At 42.8% G+C, this 23876-nt stretch overlaps 1 protein-coding gene across 3 annotated transcripts in view; it reads right to left on the bottom strand.

Moving 5' to 3' along the window:
* The window catches only part of ADAM17 (ADAM metallopeptidase domain 17), a 49933-nt gene extending 34933 nt beyond the window's left edge, over positions 1-15000 (bottom strand). The window contains exons 1-2 of one of the 3 annotated variants that reach the window (XM_072767749.1): positions 14815-15000; positions 1471-1603 (exon numbers count right to left, since the gene is read on the bottom strand). Coding sequence is in view for 1 of the 3 variants with exons in the window: in XM_026009122.2 (XP_025864907.1) it covers positions 1471-1603; positions 13882-13966 (218 nt within the window). In the remaining 2 variants the exon portion in view is untranslated. Of the gene's footprint in view, positions 1-1470; positions 1604-13881; positions 14338-14814 lie in introns of those variants that run through there. The other 2 variants (XM_026009122.2, XM_072767750.1) reach the window with 2 other exon arrangements.
* Between the last annotated feature and the right edge of the window lie 8876 nt (positions 15001-23876).

Raw genomic sequence — 23876 nt, 5'->3', positions numbered from 1 at the left:
GCCTGCTTCTCCCTCTGCCTACGTCTCTGCCTCTCTCTCTGTCTCTCTCATGAATAAATAAAATATTTTTTAAAAAATAAATATTAAAAAAAAAAAGGGATCCCTGGGTGGCGCAGCAGTTTGGCGCCTGCCTTTGGCCCAGGGCGCGATCCTGGAGACCCGGGATCGAATCCCACGTCGGGCTCCCAGTGCATGGAGCCTGCTTCTCCCTCTGCCTATGTCTCTGCCTCTCTCTCTCTCACTGTGTGACTATCATAAATAAATAAATAAAAATAAATAAATAAATATTTATGCAGCTATAAAAATGAGGTAAATCTACTTATCTATATCACCTACATATACACAGATCTATATGCAAAAAATATGCATTAAAATCTTTTAGAGGGGATCCCTGGGTGGCTCAGTGGTTTAGCGCCTGCCTTCAGTCCAGGGCGTGATCCTGGAGTCCCAGAATCGAGTCCCACGTCGGGCTCCCTGCGTGGAGCCTGTTTCTCTTTCTGCCTGTGTCTCTGCCTCTCTCTCTCTCTCTCTCTCTGTGTGTGTGTGTCTCTCATGAATAAATAAATAAAATCTTTAAAAAATAATAAAAAATAAAATATTTTAGAGGTTTATTCAGGAAAGCTCTCTATGTCTGGGAAGTCTGAAGAAGTGAAAATTTCTTATACTCCCCCCCCCCCCCCAGTTTGCTTTTTAAATCAAGTACATGTATTACTTTCTTTTTTGAAAAATATTTGTTGGGGTGCCTGGGTGGCTCAGTCCGTTAAGTGCCTTCAGCTCACGTCATGATCCTGGGATTCTGGGATAGAGCCCCTCTTTAGGCACCTGCTCAGCAGGAAGTGTGTTTCTCTCTCTGCTTCAGTCCATTAACATTCTCTCAGTGTTTGTTTTGATATTAGTAAAGCTCCCTAAAAAGACTTTAGAAAAAGGCCTGCAATTATCTAACAGATTTACATCTGTAAGATGTAAGAAAAAGCAAAATTATTGCCCAAACAGATCACATCAATTTATGCTACGATGTAAGGGGACTTCAATATACACACAGCTCTGAATTCTCTATTCAACTTACCACAAGGCTGTGGGGTCCTGAAAAAACCCTTGATCTCTAAAACTCAGTGTGTTCATATATAAAAGAAAGATAATATTTAGTGCGTAGTTCATGGTTGTAAAGTAGCACAAAATATTTTAAAGTACTACAAATCATTCAATTAATTAAAATCCTTTGTTAGAATCCCATAAACATTATTACTATCATTAATACCTTTGGAATACTCATTTGCCTGTTTTTAATAATCATCACTATGAATTTTAGAGTAAGAAGTGATATAAGAATTATGACTGACTGTAATTATATCAATTACAAATCTTTAAAACATAACTTCCTAAGACTCTAATAAACACCCTTATTTTTCTACTTTTGCCAAACTAAGTCCCCAGTTACCCCAATATTTTTCTATAAATAGTTCAAATTACCTTTTCAAGGCTGAAAAAGTCAGTAGTGTTTCTATATGTGTTGAGGCCTGTAGATCCCTTTTTCTTACTGAGTGCTGCTGGATATTGGATAGAGAGAGGATATCGTAGTCTGAGAGTAAAGAATCAAGGTTTTCTGAAATAAAGGTAAGATGATTATTAACACCTAACTTACTAATCAATTACAATATCACTAAAATGACAGAGTCTGACAACAAACTTTTCCTGATATAACGCATCTTGAAGTGCTAAGCACAACCTATGAAAAATTCTTGCCAAAATAGATATATAAGAAGAAAAAAAAAAACACACAACCTGAATTTAATCAAGACCTAACTTTTAGTTTTTAAGACATAAAGAGATTAGGTTACCAAATTAACAACCTTAGGAAGCAATCAGCCACATCTAGAATATCAGAATTCCTACAAAATAAAATATTTTTTGTTGGAATAAAATATTTCCAAGTTCTTTAGAAGATAAATGGCATGGGAAAGAAAGAAAGTGGAGACATAATATAGTGGTCCTCCTTTATCTAAGGTTTCAACTACCTGAGGTCAGCTGTGGTCTGTCAGAAGGTCAGTACACAGTAGCCTAACAGTAGGTCAAAATGCCCACATTATTCACCTCACTTCATCTGAACGTATATGCAGCTTATCATCTCACATCATCACAAGAAGGGTTAAGTATAGTAAAATAAGATTTTTAAGGGGGATGCCTGGCTGGCTCAGTCTGTAGAGCATGCAACTCTTGATCCTGGAGTTGTGAGTTCAAGTCCCACATTTAAAGTGAACATAGAGCTCACTTTAAAAAAAGGGGGGGAGGCAGCCCGGGTGGCTTAGCGGTTTAGCGCCACCTGCAGCCCAGGGTGTGATGATCCTAGAGACCCGGGATCGAGTCCTGCGTTGGGCTCCCTGCATGGAGCTTGCTTCTCCCTCTGTGTCTCTGCCTCTCTCTCTCTCTGTCTCTCATTAATAAATAAATATTTTTTAAAAAGAGAGAGAGAGAGAAAGATTTTGGGAGAGACCATATTCACCTTTCATTCCAGTCTATTATTATAATTGTTCTATTTTACTATTACTGTTAATTTCTTACTATGCTGAATTTATAAATGAAACTTTACCATATCATACCCAGTTTCAGGCATCCACTGGGAGTCTTGCAATGTATCCCCCACAGATAAGTGGGGACTTCTATAGACAAGAATACAGCAAGCAAGCTAATGTGTGAACCATTTTGGATCCTAGGTCAAACAAATCAATGTGGAAAGGTACTTGTGACAATTAGGGAATCTGAACATGAGTTCATATCCATACCAGACACCAATAATTTTGATACCTCAAAAAGTATCATACTACATAATCAACTAAATTCTAAATTAAAGGCATTTCTGGCTTGTCTACTTAGAATTGCTAAGATGAAGGTGACCAACTCCACCTGACCACTGCTAACCCAGGCTACATCAATTCCTTATCAGCTGACACGTAGTATGAAAGAGCAACAAACATATCAATGGCCTGAACAAACCAAAAGTAAATCTTTACAGAAAAATTACATATTCCAAATTAAAAAACAAAAAAGGGGTAATATCCCAATCACTCCTGCCCTCAACAGACACAGCAGAATCAACAATCCACTGAACTTCAGGAAGCAGCAGTGATATGACCAAACTAATCCCTGGGGGGAAAAAAAAAACAACATTAATTCTTTTACTAAACTGACTTGGAACCCAAGAAAAGCAAAGATGTGCTGCCCCAGAGATAAAACATGCACAAAAATGTTTTTATTTGGTATAGAGCCAAAGTATACTCTAACGTATATGATACCAATGTAAGTCACTTTTTATCAGCAACTCTGCTGTCTCTTCCAAAATCAAGAGGATTTTTGGAAGACAACTTAGGTGACTAAAGTCTCTGTAGAAACTGTCTAAAAATAAGCTGAAGCTTTTTTTCAACAAATATCACTACAGAAGCAATGATATTCAAAATCATTCCATTGGACTTAGCATGTCCTTAAAATACAGCACCAGGAGCTTAAAATACAAGTATATTGTTACTGAGGTTAAATATGCCCACAAGGGGATCCCTGGGTGGCTCAGTGGTTTAGCACCTGCCTTCAGCCCAGGGCATGATCCTGGAGTCACAGGATCGAGTCCCACATCAGGCTCCCTGCAAGGAGCCTGCTTCTCCCTCTGCCTATGTCTCTGCTGCTCTCTCTCTCTCTGTCTTTCATGAATAAATAAAATCTTTTTAAAAAATAAAATAAATACGCCCACAAAATCACTTTTAAAAGACCTGACACAATACTCTTCTTTTCCCTCTTCTCCTGAAATCTTCAACTAGTTCATTTACCAATTCACTAATTCATGGTTATGTGCCACGCACTGGTTGCAGTACTGATACAGTATTAAATAGAGCCAAGTTCCTGCCTATTGCAGTACTCATTTCAGTGTGGGAGAGACATACAATGCACAATATATGTCAGTGCTATGGACATTACAGCAGAACAGCAAAGACAGGGAGGCAGGGCCAATTTATAAAGAGTGGTCTAAAGGAAGATGCTTCACTATTATACTATTCAGGAAAAACCTGAAGAAAACAAGAGGTAAGCATGCTAAATTTCATCAAAACCAAGCCAAGTCAGGGTGCCTGGGTGGCTCAGTCGGATAAGCGACTCTTGATTTCAGCTCAGGTCATGATCTCAGGGTCATGGGGACTGAGCCTGGTGTCAGGCTCTGTGCTCAGGGGGAGTCTGCTTCTCTCCCTCCACTCCTCCCCCAGCATGCCCATGCTCATCCTAAAATAAACAAATGAAATCTTTAAAAAAAAAAAAAAAAGTCTACCCAGGGTCTAATTCAAGATAATACTAAATAAAGTGGCAGCAAAGTTTACATTTGTTGAGTACCACTCATTTTCCATCAACAAAATTTCCTTTAAAATCTAATCCGAAGAAAAGCTATTTGAAAAGGCATCATTCACTTTTATGCCAATAGATGGTCCTTGGTGATTTGGCCTTGTTGATTACAACGCATAGAAGCATCAATGAAAAACCCTTCAAGAAGCTTACATTTATTCAATCTTTTTTTTCCACTTTTTTCTTTAATGTAGGCTCCACTCAAACTTGTGGCCTGAGATCAAAAATCACATGCTCTACTGACTGAGCCAGCCTATTCAACAATTTTTGAGTGTGTGTTTCCTACAAGATACTTTGTTGGGTGTTTTATTATGTAATCTGCACAAACATACCTGAAATAGTATCTTCTTTTTACAGATGAAGAAACAAGCTCAGGGAGAATTATATCACAAAGCTAATTTAGCACAAGAACCAAGATTTGAACTTGGGCTTCTCTGGCCAAAAACTCCAAGCTTCACTGATGCCATACTTGTGAAACTCCTTAAAAATATCCTAGCTCTGGGGCACCTGGCTGGCTCAGTCAGTAGAGCAGGTGACTGTTGACCTCAGGGTCTTTTTTTTCTTTTTTAAGACTTTATTTATTCATGAGAGACACAAAGAGAGAGGCAGAGACATAGGCAGAGGGAGAAGCAGGCTTCCTGCAAGGAGCCTGATGTGGGACTCAATCCCAGGACCCCAGGATCATGTAGTGAGCTAAGGGCAGACACAACCACTGAGCCACTCAGGCACCCCTGATCTCAGGGTCTTTTTTTTTTTTAAGATTTATTTATTTATTTATGATAGAGAGCGAGAGAGAGAGAGAGAGAGGCAGGGACACAGGAGGAGGGAGAAGCAGGCTCCATGCCGGGAGCCCAATGTGGGACTTGATCCCGGGACTCCAGGATCGCGCCCTGGTTTAGCAGGTGCTAAACCACTGAGCCACCCAGGGATCCCCTCAGGGTCTTGAGTTCAAGCCCCACATTGGTAATGAAGCCTACTTTAAATAAATTAATTTTTAAAAGAAAAGTTTAAAAAAAATCCTAGCTTTTCTTGGACCTTCTACTTCTTGGCCTCCTCCTTTTTGATGTGTCAACCAAATATGATCTCGCCTCCCTCTGAATTCTATAGCCCTTTGTTTTGTTAAATTCCCTTTTTCTGGCACTTTTGGGTTATATTTGTCTTATCTCACAAGTAGATTGTAAAACAGACAAAAGGGAACTGGGTTTTGTTTTGTTTTGTTGTGTTTTAATTTTATTTATTTATTCATGAGAGAGACAGAGAGAAGGGAGAGACATAGGCAGAGGGAGAAGCAGGCTCCTCACAGGGAGCCCGATGCAGAACTTGATCCTGGAACTCCGGGATGACGCCCTGAGCCGAAGGCAGCCACTCAACCGCTGAACCACCCAGGCATCCCATGGCAGCTGGGTTTTATTATTCACAGTACCCTTACTTCACAACACCCAGCACAGAACCTTACAAAAATTGCACTGCTGTGTGTACAAATTGCACAAATTCTCAATGCTGAGGTGCTGATACAATCTTTTATAGCTCTACTTCCCTGATACAGGTTGATACATGAATTCAGTTTCATTCAAGATCATAATCACTCCTACTGACTGAGAAACTTAACCTCAATACTGTACTGTCATTGTCAATAACACAGGCCAGTTGTTCTCAAAGTGGGGTCCCCATATGAGTAGCATCACCTGGAAACTTGTTAGAAAGGCCAGCTTTCAGGTCTCCTATCAGTCCTACTCAGTCAGAAATCCTTAGGTTGAGGCCCAACAGTCTGTGTTACATGCATTCCAAGTGATGCTGATACACTCCATTTTGAGAACCACTGAACTAGAACTAGGCTCAAGGAAGCAGCACAAAGTGAATATAAAAGCTTTAGGCACAAAGACAGTCCTTTTTCAGACTTGCATTATTTTTAAAAACAAAAATCAGAAATAAGGTAAATTAATAACTGAGAAACAGATAAATTATAGCACTTTCAAATGAAAAAAATCTATAATCATTAAAAAGGCTGGTAACAGATTTTTAAGAACATGGGAAAATACGCTATAACATTAAATAAACAAACATAGGTTAAAAAAAACTATGCACACTGCATGGTCTTAACTATGTATAAAAATAGGCCTAGAGAAAAGAAAGAACACGATAGTAATATCACTGGTTATCTTTAGGTATATTTTTCATAATAAGCACTTTTAAAATGTAGCTTGCTAAAGCACTTTAAAATACCTAAGTAATGTGTTTCAACTGTAATTTGTCCCTTTATAATAACTAGATATCTCACACTGGATGCCTTGGGGCCATTCCAGACAACATGGTGAAAACATCCCCTCACCCAACCAACAGACATCCTGCTCTCACTACTGCCCTTCACTAGCAAGGAGTCTCTCAGATACTTGGCATTTCACTGTACTTCACTTCCAAAATTCCAACCACTAGCAATCTCAATTTTTTTATAGCTTTTTCAACAGAATCTCAAACATTTCCCAAGATTTTATCTTTTATCTATATCCAAATCTCCCAATAAGCTTAAGTATAAGCCACGTAATTCTCTTTCTTAGCACTCCACAATGGCTGCAGGATGAGAACCCCTTCCTTGCTTTCTACGAGTTGTTCAGGCAGTCCCGTAAACAACTGAGCTTTTCTCATTTGGACTGGCTACGAACACAAAATTAGAAAACAACAAGCACAATTCCAAAGGTCAGACCAGAGTACTTTATTTCGGTATCCCCTACTCATCCCTCCTCACTCTTCTCTGTCACATGCTATGGTTTCCCTCACTTGGCCTCTTGTCAGCTTAGTCTCTAGTCTGAGACCCTACCGTCCCTAGTGAGGGTGGAAAAGATATTGCTTTGCTTTTGTGTCTTTTCCACCCTCACCATTCCTTTCCTGCACGGACATTCTGCACTTCATTTTCCTCCCTTCCACCAGGCTCCACCTATTCATTTATTCAACATTTATTGAAAATGTTCCACCTTCCAGGCACTAGGGATATAATAAAAGAAAGAGAAATATATTACTGATAGTATGACGCTGAAGGAAAGACCACCATACAAAAAAATTATAAAGTATGTCAAGTACCAAGGGAGAGGAAGTTGTAAGAAGTTATGGAAGGGCAGAGCAGGAGGAACCCCTGCCTGGGGAGCCAAGGATGTTTTCCCAGGGAAACAGTATTGAAGTTAAGATCAAAAGGAAGAGGAGATCACCAAGAGAAAGAAAGGATAGGATTCTAAGTAGAGAGCATAACACAAACCCTGACATCCCCGTCCCCAAGAAACTCGAGCATAACACTCAAAGAAATGAAAGCAACTCCCTGAAGCTAGAGGACGCAACAGCACACAGATGGGAAGAGGTGTGAGACTGCAGGCGGGCAGAATTTGGTTATGAAGGGCCTTGGAACTAAATTAAGAATTTTGGACTGCAGACAGGCAACAGCTCTAAGAAATATCACTGTGACTGCAGTGTGGAGCGTGGGCTAGAGGGGAACAAGACTGGAGTCTGGAAAATTGGCTAGTAAGCAGCCAAGCAATCTAGGCAGAGATCAAGAAAAGAGTCCCTGGTTTCTGGCATGGGTATGTGGGTAGATAGTGGCACCATATTCACTGAGATTAAAAAAAAAAAAAAAGGAGCACGAGTAGGAGCGGGTTTGGGGGAGGAGTTGATAGATGAGGACAGCTGGGTGCTGAAAGATTCTGGAGTTCCACACTACATCTTGTTCTTTATGTAGTTTGCAATTACATTACATTGTTCATTTACATAGGACTTTTCGGCATTACGTCATCATATATTTACAATTACCTTACTGATAAGTCACATAGTGATTTTAGGCAGGAAGAAATCAAATCTGTTTTGTATGATTTTCAATACTGACATGAGCAGTAAAAGGCAGCTGATACTTCATTCCTTGTATATGTTCTCCATGAACCAGGAGAAAGCTGGAGTTTCAGGCCTGCAATAAATCGTCTTTCTCAATGTAGGGGTAAAGTGGCCTATAGATTTGATAAATCTTCCACTCCATTCTTCTTTTACACCCAAATTGTTTCATCTCTGGGGTATGCTTTTATGGCCACTTACTGATTGATAAAACGACAAACTATACTTTCATCAAGACCAGAGTCAACACTTTTAATATAAAACCAATTTTTAGGGACGCCTGGGTGGCTCAGCAGTTGAGTGTCTGCCTTTGGCTCAGGGTATGATCCCAGAGTCCTGGGATTGAGTCCTGCATCGCCACCCCGCAGGGAGCCTGCTTTCTCCGTCTGCCTGTCTCTGCTTCTCTATGTCTCTCATGAATAAATAGATCTTTAAAAATAAATAATTAATTAATTAAAACCAATTTTTAAACAATCAGCTGTTGTATCAAAAGTAGTCCAGGAATGTTTATGGACTTTTTTACTTAATTTCTCTTTTCTTTTTCCAATAAATCACATATTCTTGGAATATAACTTGCAAGTATAATGCAGAACCCCTGTAGCCCACTGCTCACTCTCAACTCCTCTGCCCTGTGGAGTACAAAGAATTTCCCAAGATGACACTATCAGTATCAGGCTCCTACGTCTGGTGTCAGAAGTGGAAAAGAAAAAAGGCAGGACTGCTGTGAACTCTTTATTCTGCCTGTACAGAAGACACATGAGACCTGAATGCTCTTGAGGACTCCTCAAATTCTGCAGGAAAAGGTAGGGACCTAGACAGGTTACTGTGAAGTAGGCCCTACATGTGGGTGAATCCCTCCCTGGACTAAAGGATGAGAAAAATGAGAACAGAGCAAGTGCTCTCTGCTGGGCAGTAGACCCCAGGGCCCGGGAATTAGAAACTTAGTTTTCTAGGTTTACAGCAGTTAGGGCGGATAGAGGATGATTTGCCTCAATCATTCCCTATCAAGAACTCTTCACCAGAGCCAAGATTCTTCAGCAAGACCAGTCACATGGAAACTCTGAGACTACTTCCACAATTTCCAGCACCCATCTCTTTAGAGTAAACATTGTATCCTATACTTTCTTCTCATCAAATAAACATACCTAAGTAATTTTGCACATGTTATATTGGAAGTGCCTGTGAATACAGAGACAGAAATATCAAGTGGGCAGTTGGATACCTGAGTATGGAGCCTCAGAGAATAAGTCTAGGTCAGGGATACGTAGTTATCAAAATACAATCAAATGTAAGGGAAACCAAGGCAGAAGATGAGATTTGTCAAAGCCTACAACTCATGTTAAAAGAAAAAAAAAAAAAAGAGAGAGAGAGAGAGAGAGAGAGAGAGAAAAATAAGCAGTGTGGGGAGGGAGATACCAATTCCCTTGGTTGATTTTAGGGCTAAATTAAGGGATATAAGAAAATCAACCACACGTGGCCTCAAAGGACACCTATACTTAATGTTCTGGAAACTCCATAAAAGCTAAAAGGATTTCTCCCAAAGTCTCCACCATGGCTCTCTGATTATTCTTCATTCTATTCTTGAAATACAGTTTATCTCTTTGACTACTTCCAAGCAGACTGGCATTAAATCTCCTTTGGAACAGTTAGGGTGGTTAAGTATTTAGGTTTCAAAGGAATGGACCCTGTAAGCAAAGTTAATATCAAAAGAGGAAGCCAGATGTCAAATACTGAGCAAAATGGTGCTGTCAATAATGAAAAACAAGCACTGCAATGTGGAGAATCCCCACACCAATAACCTCAAGGTAAATTTCAAAATATGTTTCAGATACAAACTTTTATCCCTCATCTGTGACCTATATTTTTTCCCTCCACCCACTACATCCTCTTTTATTAAAAGTAACACAAAGGGAAAACACTTTTGAAATCAGAGTGAGACTTATACACCCCAGCTGCAACTTCAAGATATCATCATGACTAAGTTCACATGACTCACAACTTTCCTGAATTATGCAATTCATAACAGTTCAATTGAAATCATCTTGGGTGTCCTGTAGAGTACTCCAAAAGCCAGGATTCTAGTATATATTTCTATCCTTCAGAAAAAATGTCGTCAAATCCCAGGGAGCCTGGGTGGCTCAATCGATTAAGCATTTGCCTTCAGCTCAGGTCATGATCTCAGGGTCCTGGGATCCAGCCCCATGTCAGGCTCCCTGCTCAGTAGGGATAAGATGTCTTTATAAAATATAAAATAAAATCTTTTAGAAATATATTATCAAATCCCTAATCAATATTTAGTACTGAGGGGCACCTGGCTGGCTCAGTTGGTAGAGCATGCAACTAGACCTCGGGGTTATGAGTTTGAACCCATATGGCAAGTAGTTTGCTAAAAAAAAAAAAAAACTTTTTTTTTAAGATTTCTGGGATCCCTGGGTGGCGCAGCGGTTTGGCGCCTGCCTTTGGCCCAGGGCGCGATCCTGGAGACCCGGGATCGAATCCCACGTCAGGCTCCCGGTGCATGGAGCCTGCTTCTCCCTCTGCCTATGTCTCTGCCTCTCTCTCTCTCTCTGTATGACTACATAAAAAAAAAAAAAAAAAGATTTTTTAATTTATTTATTGATGAGACACAGAGAGAGAGAGGCAGAGACACAGGCAGAGGGAGAAGCAGGCTCCCTGCAAGTAGCCTAATGTGGGACTCGATCCCAGGACCCTGGGATCATGCCCTGAGCCGAAGGTAGATGCTCAACCACTGAGCCACCCAGGCATGCCAGCTTAAAAATTTAATACTGAGGTTACAGTAACACTTATAAGACAAGTAGGCTACAATAAACCATGCTCCTTAACTATAAAACTATTCTTTGATCTTGACCAGTTCAATCTAAATAATGGTAAGATTAAGTTAAGGAACTAATCACATCTGGAGCCATCAAACACACATACACCATTATTCTTCAAAAGAAAAAATACCAGGTAGCCCAGGTGGCACAGCAGTTTAGTGCCGCCTTCAGCCCAGGGCGTGATCCTGGAGACCGGGGATCGAGTCCCACATCGGGGTCCCCACATGGAGCCTGCTTCTCCCTCTGCCTGTGTCTCTGCCCCTCTCATTCTCTCTCTCTCTCTCTCTCTCTCTGTCTCTGTCTCTCTGTCTCTCTGTCTCTCTGTGTCTCTCATGAATAAACAAATAAAATTAAAAAAAAAAAAAGAAAGAATACCCACAAGGCATAGATTTATCACTGTGAGAACATGACAACTCACTATGTCTCTGAGACTCATTTGTCCTTTTATTTTGAAAACTAAAACATGATCTATGAGGTTCCTTTCAACTCTACAGTCTCTAAGTACCCCCACTAATTCTTCCCTCTTCACCTACCTAAATTTAAAGTCTGGGCTCGAGTATCACCTCCTTCGGGGAGCCTTCTATAACTTTCCCAGGCTCTCCACATCTTTTCACGGTTAACAATACTTGCCATAATGTAGTGTATCTCTCTCTCCTCCATGTTGTTTCCGAACTATCTGTTTAGATATCTCTGTACAACTATGCAAAACTTTTTGAAGATAGATACTGTGTGATCTTTCTATTTCCAATGTCACACATAATACTTCCATACAGCACATGTTCTTCTAACCTTTGGTGAATAAGTGTACCCTTTTTCTGGCAATGGTGGTCTACACTTTGAAAATAAAAAGCATAAAAATAAAAAAAGAATCTCTATGATCTGTGAATGTCATGGAAGATTCATCTAGAAACTAAGGTTTTTGGGACACCTGGGTGGCTCAGTGGTTGAGCACATGCCTTCAGCTCAGGGCGTGATTCTGGAGTGCCAGGATGGAGTCCCACGTTGGGCTCCCTGCATGGAGCCTGCTTCTCCCTCTGCCTGTGTCTCTGCCTCTCTCTCTCTTTCTCTCTGTTTCTCATAAATAAATAAATAAATAAATAAATAAATAAATAAATAAATAAAATCTTAAAAAAAAAAAAACCAACCATGAAAAATCAACTTTGCCCACTGGGAAAATATACTACGTTTCATAATGACAAATTAAACCGTCTTACAGGGATCCCTGGGTGGCGCAGCGGTTTGGCGCCTGCCTTTGGCCTGGGGCGCGATCCTGAAGACCCAGGATCGAATCCCACGTCGGGCTCCCGGTGCATGGAGCCTGCTTCTCCCTCTGCCTGTGTCTGTCTCTCTGCCTCTCTCTCTCTCTCTGTGTGTGTGTGTGTGTGTGTGTGACTATCATAAATAAATAAAAATAAAAATAAATAAATAAACCGTCTTACATGCCAACTTTTAGAAGGCAAAGAACCCTAAGACTTCGTTAAGTTTACACAAATTTCACACCCCTTAATGAACGTCCAAACTAAAGTTCAATCTCTTTAGAAAAGCTAAATAAGATTGGGTGGGGAGAAGGGATAACTGGGTGACCGGCATTAAGGAGGGCACTTGAGGGCCGCCTGGGTGGCTCAGTGGTTGGTTGAGCATCTGTCTGCCTTCCTCCCACATCGGGCTCCCTGCATGGAGCCTGCTTCTCCTTCTGCCAGTGTCTCTGCCTCTGTGTGTGTGTGTGTCTCTCATGAACAAATAAATAAAATCTTTAAAGAAAAAAAAAAAGAAAAAAGGAAGGAAGGAAGGAAGGAAGAAAAGAAAGAAAAGAAAGGAAAAAAGAAAGAAGAAAGAAAGAAAGAAAGAAAGAAAAAAGAAAGAAAAGAAAGAAAGAAAGAAAAGAAAGAAAGAAATAAAAAGAAAGAAAGAAAGAAAGAAAGAAAGAAAGAAAGAAAGAAAGAAAGAAAGAAACTTGATGCTAATAAGCAATGGGTGTTACATGCAACTGATGAATCTCTAAATTCTACCCCTAACACTAATAATACGGTATTTGTTAGCTAAACTGAATTTAAATACAGAAAAGATGTCCTTTTAACTAAAGAAAAAAAGAAAAGAAAAATCTAAATAAGAACCCTCCACCTCCTTGGCTCGAAACTGATCCAACTGGTCATCCCTGATAATCTCTTCGTTTACAACGGCCAGGAAGGCGTTCAAGCGGTATCAAAGAGCTGGCCCGGTAGGTTCAGGCGCCCCCCTCGCAGCCCCTCCAACGAGCCACAATTCCAGGGCAAAAGCTTGCGACGTTCGCAAAGCGCCAAGTCCGGGATGCGCTCTCCAGTCACCGCCTTCCAGCCAGATGACTGCACAGAAGAACCTCCAGCAGCAGGACTTCGAGTTCGCTCCGGGCAGAGCCAGGAGTCGCCGCGGAGCTGCCGGCCCTTCGCACCCGCACCCCTCAAGGCCGGGGGCGCCTCAGGACCTGGACCCCACGCACACCCCTACCTCCTTCCCAAACACACGCTGCGGAGGCGGACCCCCCGGGCCGTCAGTCCCCCCCGAGGGCCCCTTCCAGGATCCCGCTCCCATTCATAGAGGCCAGCCCGCTCCCTCCCTTCCCTGCACTCCAAGAGCCACACCCCCTTCCAGCACCCAAAACCCCGGGACGCGCCGCGGCCGTCCAACACCCCGCCCCTAAACACCGGAGAGGTCCTGCTCTTCCCCGAAAGCGGCGCGCGCCGGGCTCGGGCTCCGGGCTCCGGGCTCCGGGCTCCGGGCGCCGGCCCCCAGCCAGCCCGCCCCGGCCCGCCCCGGCCCTTACCCAGTCGCTGCGGGGGCTGCTCCGGAGGTCGCGGCGCCAGCACCAAGGGAACCACGCTGGTCCAGAAGAGGACACACCGCCTCATGTTCCCGGCCCGGCCACCGGCTCCACCTCTCTGGGCAGCCTTCGCCTGACGGGGGCTCGGGACACTGCTCACATTGGCAGCGAAGGGGATCCGCCCGGCCCGGCCCGGCCCCTCTCGCCTCCTTTTCCTCCCGCGCCGCCTACCGGAACACTCCAGAGAGCCCGGCTCGAGGGCCCCGGAAGTGCGGGCAGCGCTCCGAGACGGCGGCTCAGCCCGCTTCCGGTAGCCGCCGACCCCCGCACCGCCCCCAGCCGGAAGCCCGGCGCCGCGCGGCCTGCCGGGAGGCCCTCGCTCGCCCCGCCCCCTGATGCCCCGCCCCCCGCCCCGCTCTTCGTCCTTCCCTCCCGGGCCGACGCGGCCCCGGACGTCCTGACTCGCCCCGCCCTGGCCTCGCCTGTGTCCCCGGGTGACCGCCGCCAGGGAGGCGGGAGCGCGCGAGCAGGCGCTCGGAGGCGTCCGTGCCCTGGGCGCCCCCGGTCTGGTTAGGGTCGCCGTTGCTGTGGAAGCCGCGCTGAGCCCCCGGGCGGAGGCGGAGGGGCGCCGGGCCCGGTGCGTGCTCGGGGGCACCGACCACCCAAGGAGCGCCTGGGCCGCAGGACGGCGGGGGCCCTGCGCCTGACCCCGGAGCAGCCCCGGGCCCCGCAGGCTGCAGGCGCCCGCGGCCCCGAGCGGGGCTCGGCGGGCAGGCCCGGGGTCTGCAGACCCGGAGAATCTGGCGTCCCAGCCGCACTCCTCGCCTGTGTGAGTGCAGGAGCTGGGCTCTAGCAGCCAGCTTTCAAAAATGTCGATTCCTGGGGCCGCCCCGGTGGCCCGGCGGTTTAGCGCCGCCTCCAGCCTGGGGTACGAACCTGGGGTCCCGGGATCGAGTCCCGCGTCGGGCTCCCCGCACGGAGCCTGCTTCTCCCTCCGCCTGTGTCCCTGCCTCTCTCTTTCTCTGTGTCTCTCATGAATAAATAAATAAATAAAATAAAAATAAAAAGTCAATTCCGCCTGGTTCGTGTAGCTTGGTTTGGAGACGTCCCAAAGCAGTTCTGTTTTGCAATCCTTTGCACAATTTTAGCTCTGTGTAGTTGAGTGTTTATAGTACGGAAGAAAACATTCCCATGGCCTCGGATGCGTGGGGCTCGTTGGGTTCAACTAAAATTTATACAAGTGGGGACATAACACATTTTCCACTTGAGAGTGAGTGGAACAGCCTCTTTCTTCCATTACCAAGCGGTAAATTGTTAGGAATAGGATATAGACTCCTTCGGTGACCTCGTTTCAAGGCTAGTTCCCAATAAAATAAACTGTGGTTTAAACAGGTTCATTGTGGTATGCCTCAGGAAAATCTCAGCATCTTTTCCAACAGTTGTTATCCACGGTTACTTACTGGCTTTGCACTTTCGGCTCTGCTGAACCTGGTCTGTTCATCTGAGGTATGCCTTCTTATTAAATATAAACAGTGATGGCATACCTAATCAGAAAGTAAGCAAAATTTTATCTCTGTAAATTGCACGCTTTAAAAAAACTATCTCCCCCCCCCCCAAAAAAAAAAAACTGTATCCCTTGGGATGCCTGGGTGGTTCAGTTGGTTAAGACTCTGGCTCTTGATCTTAGCTCAGGTCTTTTTTTTTTTTATTATTTAAATTCAACTAATTCACATATAGTGTATCTTTAGTTTTATAGGTAGAGCTCAGTTATTCATCAGTTGCATGTAACACCCAGTGCTCATTACATCATGTGCCCTCCTTCATGCCAGTTACCCAGTTACCATCCTCCCTCTGACCCCCTCCAGCGACCCTCAGTTTGTTTCTTATGGTTAAGAGTCCTTTTTGGTTTGTTTCCCTCTCTGACTTTGTCGTGTTTTATTTTTCCCTCCCTTCCCCTCAGCTCAGGTCTTGATCTCAGCATTGTGAGTTCAAGCTCTGCCTTGGGCTCCAGGCTGGGTGTGGAGCCTACTTAAAAAAAAAAAAAAATTATATATATATATATATATGATTTTAAAATGCGACCATTGTATATAATTTTTTGTATATAATCATATATATAATCATAAAAATCATATATATGATTTTAAAATGCGACCATTGTATATAATTTTTTAAAGATTTTATTTATTTATTCATGAGAGATAGAAAGGATGAGTGAGAGGAGGCAGAGGCAGGCTCCCCTATGGAGTAGGGGAAAGCCATTAAAAAGATTGGCTTTTACCCCAGGACCCCAGATCACCACTGGAGCCAAAGGCAGACACTTAACTAATTGAGCCACCCAATTGCCCCTGTATACAATTTTAAGATTTTGTTTATTTATTCATGAGAGACACAGAGAAAGAGGCAGAGACACAGGCAGAGGGAGAAACAGGCTCCGTGCAGGGACCCCAATGTGGGACTTGATCCAGGGACTCCAGAATCATGCCCTGGGCTGAAAGCAGGTGCTAAACCACTGAGCCACCCAGGGACCCCACAATTTTTTAAATACAATTAGAGTATCATTTCCTGAACAGCTAGGCACCATACTCTCCAGCTTAGAACTTTAGTAGGTCCTAGATTATACTTTTTGGTGTCTTTCACAGCTCTATAGTGTCTTGCTCACAGAAGGCACTTAGCTATCTATTTAATAAATGCCATTTAATTTTTTTTTAAGTAGGCTCCATGCCAACATGGGGCTTGAACTCACAACCCCGAGACCAAGTTACGTGCTCTAACAACGAAGCCAGCCAGGTGCCCCAATAAATGCCGTTTATTAAAATGTAAAGCTCTTGATCCATTTTCTTACTCATATCCAGAAGTCCTAGATTTTCAGGGACAGTCCAGATATGAAGCAATCCGATTTACAAATCAGTACCCAAATTAGGATTTCCAATTTGAGGTTTGCCTTTCATTTATCAGTTGTTTGTATCTTTAAGATAAATTAACACCACGTGGGGGAGATAAAGAGCCAGAGGAACATGATAAGAGGGACAGGTTAGAAGAACTAGTAGTCTGAGCCAGTGATCTTCAAACTTTTATTCTCTTATCCCCAAAAGAATTGATCAGAATGAACTTTGCATCATAATGTAAATACATTTATTTTTTTTTTTTATGATAGTCACAGAGAGAGAGAGAGAGAGGCAGAGACACAGGCGGAGGAAGGAGCAGGCTCCATGCACCGGGAGCCCGACGTGGGATTCGATCCCGGGTCTCCAGGATCGCGCCCTGGGCCAAAGGCAGGCGCCAAACCGCTGCGCCACCCAGGGATCCCTGTAAATACATTTAAAATTGAAATTGTTAGGGTCATTCTTTTAAATTTACCTAATGGGATATAAATATCTGAGAGGTTTGGTTTTTTTTTTTTTAAGATTCTATTTATTTGATACAGAGAGAGGGAGGGAGCACAGTCAGGGGGAGCTGCAGAGGGAGAGGGAGAAGCAGGCTCCCCGCTGAGCTACATCCCATGGGTGGGGCTACAACCCACATCTGGCTCCCTGCTCAGCGGGGAGCCTGCTTCCCACGACCCAGGATCATGACTTAAGCTAAAGGCAGATGCTTAATCAACTGAGCCACTCAGGTGCCCCTAAATATCTGAGAGATTTGATGGCCACAGTGGTCACCAGCCCCCAAGGAGCCCTCAGCGGTCCCTGCTTCTTGATACACTTTTGTATAGTCAGTCCCCCAATAACACATTGGACAAAGGGTTGGTCCATATGGTCAACAGCATACAGCAGAAGTGACGGTATTTCACTTCCAAAATTGTAAGAGACTATCTTCCATCTGCCGTGCTCTCTTTCTTACTTGCTCTCTCTTAGGTCACTCAGTGGAACATGCAGGAAGCCTACAGAGGCCCACAGCCAGCAACTGAGACTTACTGCAGACTGTAAGAGTGAGCTTGGAAATGAACTCTCCTGCCCTAGGTGAGCTTTGAAGTGACTGCAGTCCCCCAGCCCAGCAGCTGGACAGCAAATTCCGGAGACCCTGAGCCAGGACCACCCAACTAAGCCATTCCCTCATTCCCGACCCTTAGAAACTATGGGAGAGAATAAATGTTTTAAGTTCCTAAGTTAGGAACTAAGTTAGAAAGTCATCTGCTTTAAAAAATACAGCCTGGGCACCTGGTTGGCTCAGTCCATAGAGTATGCAACTCTTGATCTCAGCGTCCTGAGTTCAAGTCCCAAGTTGGGCATAGCACCTACTTAAAAAAAAAAAAAAAAACCTTAAGCAGGTTGACTGGATCCTAGTTTCCTCTTTTTCTTTTTTCCTTGCCTTTTGTTTGTTTGTTTTTGTTTTATTTATTTATTTATTTATTTATTAGAGAGGCAGAGACACAGGCAGAGGGAGAAGCAGGCTCCACGCAGGGAGCCCAACATGGGACTCGATCCCAGATCTCCAGGATCAGGCCCTGGGCTGAAGGCGGGGCTAAACCGCTGAGCCACCTGGGCTGCCCCGCCTTGTTTTGTTTTTATTAGGGAACAACATCTTGTGCTGCTTGTGGATCAATTTTATTAGTTTCAATTTATTCATTAGTTATTCATAAATTATCATTAGTTATAATTTATCCACTTTTATAGTTGTTTATATAGAGAAACTAGTCAGGGAATAGTCACATCAAAGAGGAAGTCCCAGTTAATAGTGCTTTGAAGTTAGCTTTTTTTTTTTTAATTTTTAAGAAGATTTTATTTATTTGAGAGAGAGAACGCAAGAGGCAGGAAAGGGCAAGGAGGGGCAGAGGAAGAAGCAGGCTCCCTGCTCAATCTCAGATGTGGGACTTGATCCCAGACTCCTGGGATCTTGACCTGAGCCAAAGGCAACGCTTCACCAACAGAGCCACCCAGGTGCCCCTGAACTTAGCATTTTAAAATAAGGTAAAATGTAGTTCAGATAATGATAAGTATTTTGAAAAATACAAGAAGTTATAAGATGTCCCAGCTATAGTACTCTTACATGAATTAAAAAGTTTAAATCTGAGGCCACCTGGGTTGCTCAGTCAGTTAAGCATCTGCTTTCCCCACCAATGAACTTCAGTTTGTTTCCTATGATTAAGAGCCTTTAATGGTTTTCTCCCTCTCTGATTTCCTCGTTTTATTTTTTAACTCTTGTTTTATTTTTTCCTCTCTTGGAAACTAGAGTTCTTGGTAGATGATTACATCCAAGATTTTAGTTCAGAAATTGTAACTTATTTCAGATTCTTTTAGAAAGAAAATTGAAAAATATATCATGCATAGAGCATAATATTTGAGGATCCTGAACAATAAACAAATGATTCTTTTGTAAATTATTTAATGGGCAAGACAATAACCAGGTCTAATTGGAACTGGAATAATATCTCCTCCCAAGTTCAAAAAGAGAAGGAAACAAGCCATTTCATTTTTTTTTTTTTTTGAAACAAGCCATTTCATTTAAAATATTTCAAGGAGATTCATTTCTAAAAATTTTTAGTAACCATTTCTCTCTCTCTCTTTCTCTCTCTCACACACACACATACACACACACATTTTTTATGCCTTTTTCTTATCAGGCATCTTTATCAGAGGATTATTTGCAGCAACTCACTGGACATCGTGAGCAGAGGAATCATACCTCCTTATATTATATACCATAGAAAATATGGAGCTGTGTTAGTTCTTTCTGTTCTTTGATCCTTTCTCTCTCCCTTGAGATCTCAGAGTAATTGAACCACATGAATAACTGAATATAGAGAGTAGATTGGATAAAGAGAAAAAATGGTAACTCGTGCTGGTTTGAAATTACTTCAGGTCTAAAGTGGCCATAAGTCATCACTCTTGGGTTGACAGGCCCCAGAGAGGAGGCCATCACCAATTACCCTCTGGTTCTACAGTGGCCAGCGACCTTAATTGAAAACCTGTTCTATTTAGCACCTTTCAGAAAAACAGACTCAGTTGTTGAATGTTTAAGATCTGGAAATTCTACTAGTATTTTAAGAATAATATCCCCAAAGGCAATGAAATCAGTATTTTGAAGACCTATCCACACTGTCCTGTTCATTGCAGCATTATGTACAATAGCCCAGATAGGGAAACAAGGCCAAGTATTCAGAGAGATGGATGATTAAAGAAAATGTAGTATAGACATACAATGGAATATTATTCAGCCCTAAAAATGGAATTCCTGCTATTTCCAACATGAATGAAACTGGAGGACATTATTATAAGTGAAATAAATCAGACACAGAAAGACAAATACTGTACATGTATAAAGTCACTCAGAGGGATCCCTGGGTGGCGCAGCGGTTTGGCGCCTGCCTTTGACCCAGGGCGCGATCCTGGAGACCCAAGATTGAATCCCACGTCGGGCTCCCGGTGCATGGAGCCTGCTTCTCCCTCTGCCTATGTCTCTGCCTCTCTCTCTCTCTCTCTCTCTCTCTCTCTCTCTGTATGACTATCATAAATAAATAAAAATTTAAAAAAAAGTCACTCAGATGTGTAATTTTTAAAAAGGCAAATTCAGGTGATTGCCAGGGGCTGGGAGAGGACGGGTGGGAATGGGATATGCTGATCAAAGGCACACACTTTCAGGTTTGGTTTTGTTTTTTAAGATTTATTGAGAGAGAGCGAGACCATATGAGCAGGAGGAGGGACAGAGAAGGAGAGCGAGACTCAAGCAGACTCCCTTCTGAGCATGGAGCCTGACAGGGGCTTCTCTCAGGACCCTGAGATCATGACCTAAGCCAAATCAAGAGCCAGACACTCAACCAACTGAGCCACCCAGGTTCCCCCAAACTTACACTTTGAAAATGAGTAAGTTCTAGGGATCTAACATAGAGTATAATGACTATAGTTAACAATACTGTGTTGTATCTTAAAATTTGCTAAGAGTAAATCTTCTCATTACACACACACAAAAATGGTAACCATGTGAGTAGTAGATGTGTCATGTAGCTTGATTGCAGAAGTCATCTCACAATGTATAGGTAGGTATATCAAATCAACATGTTGCACATCTTAAATACAATTTTTATTTGTCAATTATACCTCAGTAAAGCTGGGGGGGGGGAGTGATACCAAAGAGACCCACATCATACATTTTCCCTCAAAGGACTTCTATCTCAAAACATGGAAGGTACATAGAAACAAAAACACACACAATGTGATATTGGCCTGAAAAAACAGAACTGGACACATGGATTTTTTTTTTCATATTTTTTAAAATAGAGTTTTCATTTTGGAATTATTTTAGATTTATAGAGAAGTTCCAAAGTTCAAACACAGTTCCCACATACTCATCATCTGGCTTCTCCTAATGTCCACATCTTGCATAAAAGTGAACATCAGCTTTTACGATTTTTAAGGTAATGTGTCTTTTATGGCCCTTCAAAATAGTGATAAAACACACACATAACATAAAAGTTACCATTGGTGACATTCAGTACATTCACGGTGTTTGTACAACCATCACCACTATCTGGTTCCAGAACATTTTAATCACCTCAGAGAGTAATTCCACACCCACAGTCACTCTGTTACCCCCTCCCAGCCCCTAGCAAGCACTAATTGGATCACACAGTTTGGCCACTAATATTCCTTTTCTGTTCCCCAGTCCAAGTCAGGATACCACCCTATATCTAGTTACATTAATTTTTTTTTTTTAAAGTAATCTCAAACTTTCAAACTAACGACCCTGAGATCAAGAGTCCTATGCTTTTCCAACTGAGCCAGGCAGGTGCCCCAGTTACGTTCACTTTTTAACTCTTTAGGTTTCATAAACTATTTCTAAGTATTTCATTCTGTAGAGAAGCCCTAGTTAATTTGCTTACTTGGTATTTAAGGAAATCGTCCAGCATGATCCCTCACTACCTCCCCCTCTCTTCTGCTTCTGAAGTGACTTTCTTGTGTCTGCTTGCTCTCCACCAACACCTCTTCTTGTCTGGGTAGGACTAGCTAAATGTCTTCTTCTCGTGGCATGTTTCTTGCTTCTCTCATCATCCATGTGTTATTTCTCTTTTCTTTCTTTCTTTCTTTTTTTTGTAGGATCTATGTCCAGCATGGAGCCCAACATAGAACTTGAGCTCATGACCCTGAGATCAAGACCTGAGCTGAGATCAAGAGTTAGTCACTTAACTGACTGACCCACCCAGGTGCCCATATCATCTATTTGTTTTACCTTGCCTTGTTGCCTACTTGGTATCTTACTTTTCTCCACCAGAGCAAAAGCTCCTAAGGCAGGGGTACCCTGCTCCCTTCCAGAGCAAGTTATAATGCTGTGCATAAGGAAGTCAACAGTATTGATTAAATAATATAAGCTATCTGACATACAGCCAGATACCTCATAATTTCCCCATTTTCATCAAATTAGACATTTTAATGCTTGTAGTGGGTAGAACTATCTCCTCCCAAAAAGATAGGGTTCAAGTCCTAACCCCTAGTATTTACAGATCTAGCCTTATCTGAAAATAACATCTTTGCCGATGTAATCAAGCTGAGACGAGGTCATGCCTTCCTAAATCCAATGACTAGTGTTCATGTGAAAGAGAAGCCCCTCACGCACATGCACATACATGCACACACCATGTAATGACAAGAGAGGCAAATGGAGTAGCGACAACTGGCTGGCTCAGACAGTGGAGCATGTGGCTCTTGATCTTGGGGTCATGAGCTTGAACCCCATGTTGGGCACAGAGCTTACTTAAAAAAAAAAAAAAAAAAAAAAAAAGTAATGCAGCCAGAAGCCAAGAACCAAGGGTTGCCCAGGACTTGCCAGAAGCCAGGAAGAGACAGGTAAGGATTCTCTTCCAGAGCCTTCAGAGGGAAAATGGCTCTGCCAACACCTTCATTTTGGACTTCTGGCCTACAGGACCCTGAGAGAATAAATTTCTGTTGCTTTGAGCCACCCAGTGTATGATCGTTTGTTACGCAGACCTCAGGGACTAATCCTGGCTGATGGCACACGGGGGTGGGGGGTGGGGGGTGGGGATTGGGTGGGGGGGGGTGTGTTTGTGTGTGTGTCCTCCCCTTTTGCCTTTTCTTCTGAAATTCCTCTTGCTCAGAACATATTTCTAGCTATCAAAAACCTAACCACCTTTCAGGGGCCAACTTAAGATACTGTGTCAATTCCAGGTCTCCTTGACCATTTTTCAGTACTTTCCACCTTTCGAAGATTCCACGGTAACTGAAAAAGTGTAGGCAGAGAGCAGTTAATCAGGAGAGTTTATTTAGGAGACTGTTTTTTAGTGGACACAAAGCATCTACCAAGCCATGAGAATTAGCTCCCTAATCCAAACCCAACTAAATGAAGTTTTCATGCAGTTCATAAGTTCCAACATTATTCAATATTCTCCCCAGGTTCTTTGAACTACTATGCCATTTCCAATCACGGCAGCCCTCCTAGCAAAGGAGGCAGAAGGGCCAAAGTTGTCTGGTCCAGGAGCTATGTCTCACCCTTTGTTTTCCATAATTGATGCTTTACCTCCAAGTTTCTGTTCTTTGAAGATTTCATTGTGGCTTAGAAAGGAGGGTATGGACTTTGCAACCACACAGTCTGGGCTTGGACACTCGGCAATTACTTTTGACAAGTTAAAACAGGGAGGTACGGGGTGCCTGGGTGGCTCAGTTAAGTGTCTGCCTTGAGCTCAGGTCATGATCCTGGGGTCCTGAGATGGAGCCAGACATCAAGCTCTCTGCTCATTAGGGATTCTTCTTCTCCCTCTCCCTCTCCTGCATGCGTTCTCTCACTCTCTTTCTCTCAAATAAATAAAAATCTTAAAACAAACAAACAAACAAACAGGAAGTAAAGAGAACCAGCCTTATAGGGTTTAGAGGCTGGTGTTGAACCAGTAGAGAGATGGGAAAATAACTGTAGCATTTGAAAGCAATTTGTTGGAGCAACAGCATGATCAAAGGAAAAACAAAGCCATACATTAAAAAAAAAAATACACTATGCAAATATTTAGTCTTTCAAAGCCCTTTTGACAGAGGATGATGAGGTAGCCTGCAGAGAAG

Source organism: Vulpes vulpes, chromosome 8 (genome assembly GCF_048418805.1).
Source record: "Vulpes vulpes isolate BD-2025 chromosome 8, VulVul3, whole genome shotgun sequence".
Lineage (NCBI taxonomy): Eukaryota > Metazoa > Chordata > Mammalia > Carnivora > Canidae > Vulpes > Vulpes vulpes.
This window is presented reverse-complemented; position numbering and strand designations above follow the sequence as displayed.